The sequence below is a fragment of the Nyctibius grandis genome, chromosome Z, assembly GCF_013368605.1.
Source record: "Nyctibius grandis isolate bNycGra1 chromosome Z, bNycGra1.pri, whole genome shotgun sequence".
Classification (NCBI taxonomy): Eukaryota; Metazoa; Chordata; class Aves; order Nyctibiiformes; family Nyctibiidae; genus Nyctibius; species Nyctibius grandis.
In genome coordinates this window covers 94,374,691-94,379,315 of record NC_090695.1, presented here as the reverse complement: position 1 = coordinate 94,379,315, position 4,625 = coordinate 94,374,691, and the positions used below count along the sequence as shown (strand labels likewise).

The 4,625-nt window shown below is 51.4% G+C and overlaps 1 protein-coding gene across 1 annotated transcript; it reads right to left on the bottom strand.

Annotated features, from left to right (window-relative positions):
* Positions 1–712: 712 nt before the first annotated feature.
* On the bottom strand, positions 713–3,112 carry ELFN1 (extracellular leucine rich repeat and fibronectin type III domain containing 1). The gene has a single exon (XM_068423811.1). The coding sequence runs from the start codon at positions 3,101–3,103 to the stop codon at positions 713–715; it is 2,391 nt and encodes a 796-aa protein (XP_068279912.1). The 5' UTR covers positions 3,104–3,112.
* Positions 3,113–4,625: the final 1,513 nt, after the last annotated feature.

Sequence of the window (4,625 nt, the reverse complement as noted above, 5' to 3'; positions counted from 1 at the left end):
AGATGTAGTATTGGTTTGTTTTTTCTCCTCTCTCTTTCTCATTATACAGCAAACATTGCAAATATAGAAATTTTCTCTGTACAATTAATGACTTCAGTTTACAATGCAATGTGTGGTAAAACCTCTCAGTGAGTGAAAATGTGAACGGGCCTTCAACCGGGTAGAAGTCTAAACTGGAAGACTCCGTTTGCAAAAACAGCCCAAAGGACGGATCTCCTTCTGGTCTCTTTTTGTTTTTTTTTGTTGCTGTTTTTGTTGCTGTTGATTTTGGAAGGGAAGGAAGAACACAAACTGTTCACAAAGAATCCACAAAACCACGGAATAGGGACTCATGCAATGCAATATTGGGAAACTCCAGACCGCAGCTCTCTGCCCGCTCTTTCACTTTCTTTTTATATTCAATTTTTTTCTTATTTTTTTAAAAAAATCAAAATGAAACAAAACTCTTTTTTTCCACTCCACAGTTTTTTTTTGTTTTGTAAAGTTTGTGTTCAAATTTGGTGCATCTCACCAATGTGAGGACATCTTAATATCTCGCTTTATATATTATATAGAATATTTATAGATTTTCATAATTTGTTCTCTCTTTTATTTTTATTGACCCTTTTTTTTAAAATTTTATTTTGTTTCAAAGACAGTCTGAATAAAAATAGCTGCTGTGGATTTCTTTTGGTCCAGTTAGTGTGTGTTAAGTCATGAATTGCGTGAGGACTCAGGACTTTTGCTGGGCAGAGACACCCTTCCAGTAGTCTAAGATGTCATGAAGATCCTCGTCTTTGGCAAACTGGACCTTTTTGCGTAGGGCATGGCCGGCTGCCATATACTCCTCCTCATCTTTGTGCCGCTTGCGGTTGAGTTTGAAGCGCTCCCAGATGCTGTGCGATGGTTTACAGGTGTACTCTGGGCTGGAGGTGTAGCTCAGGTTGTGATATTGAGGCGAGAGCTGGGAATAGGCCAGGTCTCTGGGGCGAGGACGGGTCAGAGGCTCCAGGATAGAGGGTTTTCGCCCCACCATGCTGTCGTGCTGCTCCCCTTGGTGCGAGCCGGGGTACGAGTGCCGGTGTTCACTGTACTGACGGATCTTCTCCGCCTCTGCCCTCAGGATGGCCGCGGCCGGTGTCACAGTGAGGATGGTGTCAGTGGTGGGGGACGTCTTCTCAATGTATTTGGCTTCTGATTTGTGGCCTGCTCCCTCAGAGCGGTAGGACCTGGGGCTTCGTATGGAGCCGCTGGAAGAGGTGCTGGAGCGTTTAGGGGCTGCCTCCACGCTGTGGTGCCGCTGGAGAGGGTGGTTGTAGCTTTCCTTGTAGACGGGGGAGAGGAATCCATGCTTGCTGGGGATCTGCTCTGATAAGAGCACCAGCTGAGGCTCCACTGTGGAGACTGCCCCCGATTTCACTCCTTGGAAGGAGGTGGACTCAGATTTCAAGGCATCGATGCAGTTGTTGATGATCTGGTTCACCTTGTCCACCTCCTTGGCGATGGTGGAGATCTCAGCCACGGAGCTCTGGGTGTCCGGTGGCAGGGACAGCTCACAGTCTCGCCTCTCGGGCTGCTCACCTGTCCTCACCTCCATGTAGTTGCCCTTGGTGGCCTTGGGGGTCTCGCTGCTGTCAATCAGTTTGTACTGCTCGACCTCGCCAGCAGAAGGCAGATAGGGGATACGGGTCACTGTCTCCCCGCCCAGCATCTGCCCCTGGGACAGCTGCGTGATGCTGGTGGTCTCCATTTCTGGCCCATATTTCAGCTCGATGATGGTCTTCTTCATGCTGCTAGCAGACTTTTTGTGCTTCTCCTCCTGCTGGCGCCTCTTTCGGAGACAGTAATACACAACGCCCAGGACAATCACCATGCCAAAGAGACAGCCCAGGATTGTCATGATATAATGAGTGGCAGTTGAAGGGGTGGGCACCGGCTCCTTGCGGTTGGGTCTGGTGGGTGTGATGGTGACGCAGGTGTGGTTGTACTTGGAGTATTGGTGGACAGAGACTACACAGTAGGTGTAATCTCTTTGTGCTACTAGGTTGCTCACGGTGATGTTCTCCTCCTTCTTCCTGAGCTTGGTGATCATGGAGGAGAAGCCATTTTCGAACTGGGAAAGGATGTACATCTTGCTGAAAGGGTAGGGGATCTGCACGGTGAGGACGGCCGAGTTGTGGTTGAGGTGCTTCACCTGGATGTTGGGGCGCACCTCCGTCTCGCCAATGGGCGTGAAGAGGGAGAACTGCGGGGTCGTGCCATCGCCAGAAGAGCACTCCTCATCGGAGCAAGGGCTTTCAGAGGGTGCTGTGGTCACCTGGTACCTGGGAGGGATAAAACGAGGGATCACAGTGTAGGAGCCACCAGTGCAAAGGGAAGAGAGCATGCTCAGAGCATTGCGGTAGCCAGTCCGGCCTTGGCCTAACAAGTAGTAGCCCATGTAGTCGGGTGGGGAGTCGCACTGCATCCGGTCATACGTGCGTGTCATGTTGGTGAAAGCCTCCAGCCATTGCAGGAAGCCAAGGAGCTCGCAGGAGCAGTAGAAGGGGTTACTGTAGAGTTCACAGACAGAGAGCTTGTTTAGGCCCCGAAAAGTGTTGCTGTCAAGTCTCTGGATCCTGTTCATGGACAGGTCAATGTTCACTATGTTGGGGCACTCCCAGAAGGCATTGGGGGTGACAGACTCGATGAGGTTGGCCTGGAGATAGAGGTACTCCAGCTTCCCCAGGCCCCGGAGGATGCCCTCGGTGAGGTTCCTCAGTCGGTTGTAACCCAACTGCAGCACCTGGAGGTTGAACTGTCCTGAAAAGGCACCATCCTCGATGTAGGAGATCTCGTTCTTTGTCAAGTTGAGGTATGTCAGGTTGCCGAAGCGGCTGAGCGAGGCGTACTGCACGCTCTTGATCTTGTTGTCGTTCAGCCGCAAGTCCACGATGGTGCTGTTAATTTGCTGGGGGATGGACTCGTAGGGGGGCTGGTTTTGACTGCAGATGGCCAACCAGACAAAGCCCTTGTCCCCTTCAATGAGCCAGCAGTCTGCCCGCACCCCGCCGGTGTGCAGGAGAGAGACGGCTGCCACGCACACGCAGAGGGCTGACGTCGCGGCCCACCGGCGACCTGCCATCTGGAAGGGCGGCACAGAGAAGGGGTTCCTGGTCTGCTGGAAGCGGGGAGCAGGATGGGGGCTGGGAAGGCGTGGGCTAGTGCTTCTTCGGCAGCTTCGCGCACCTCTCCCTTCTCCTCATGGCTTGGAGATGGGGGGGGAAGCGTCCATGGAGAAAGCAGACCTTGGTGCCCACGGTACTCGGCAGCCACCAGCCAGGGGCTACTACCAAGGCCTGGGTGTTTGAGGCTGGTCCCACATCACCAGGTCTCTGGCATCTTGGGGAGGGAGTCATGAAGTTAGATGCCCATGTGGAGAAGTCCCTCTGGCTTAGAGACAAGCCTTCCTCTCACTTCTTATAGTACCTCTCGTTTTCTTTCTGCTGCCCATTGTGACACTGGTCCCCATCTCCATGGGTCTGTCTGTCCTGGCTCAGTCCCTTGGCTCACCTGCACAAAACAAAACACAAGCACAAACTAAACACAAAGGACAGACCATTAGTGTCTAGCAGTGTTGGGGACGCATCCAACTACCTCTTAACGTTAAGCACTTGCCTTCCAACTTTGGCTACCACCTTTCAAGGAGCCTTTGGTTTATTTGGGTGCTGCCACCAGCAGTGTTTGGCAGCACAAGGGAAGGTGGTCACTGACCATGGAGGTCACCCTCCTTTGAGCATGTTGTCCAGTGTCACATTATAGGCAGGGAAGAGACCAATGCACATTCAGGGCACCACTCATCTGACCTATTTAGGTGTCTACCTTAGGAGGAGAGGAGCGATGCCCCAGAAGTGTCTGTTCCTCTCTGCTTAGAGCAGATGAAGTCTAGACAACTCGCTATGATGTAGATTTGATGCTGCAGTGTTTTGCTGAGGGAAATCCTAACTGTCTCACATGCTGGTGTGTGCAGCAGCGTTGGCCACAGAGGGGGGATGCTGATTGAGGACACTGTGTCTCTGACTGCATTGCTGTGTAGCGTCTAGGAGAAAGCCCAGCATCAAGTGCCTGTCCTGTTTCTGGGAACCTGAGCAGTAGTTTCAGGGCACGCTTTGACTACAAAACACTCTGTCTTCATTGTCCACCGTCCAATGTCCTTCTCTGTGGTTGGAGCTTGCTGCCTGTCTCCAAGACCTCTCTCTCCCTCCCAGGTGAAATGATGCAGATGTGGGGAGGACCCTCAACCGTTCAGTGGCATAACAAGAGTATTTACAGAAGATGGGATAAGACCTTCCCTCCCCAGCCAGAAACAGCTGTTTAAAGACCAGGAAGAGTCTTCACTAGACACAAACCTATGGGGCTGCCACCACCCTCACGTCCCACAGAAAAACTCTCATTCCTGTCTCACATTTTCCATTATTTTTTCTTGCATTTTTGAATAAACATAAATACCCATGGACAGCACTTCTACTTCCTGTTGTAATTTTTTAGGGAAACAGGAAGGCAAAAGTGGCAAGGAAGGAACTGCATGAGCATCAGCATCTCCTGGGTCATGCTTTCCACAAGATGTTTGAAAATATCATCCATGGACATCTCTACTGCCAAACAGC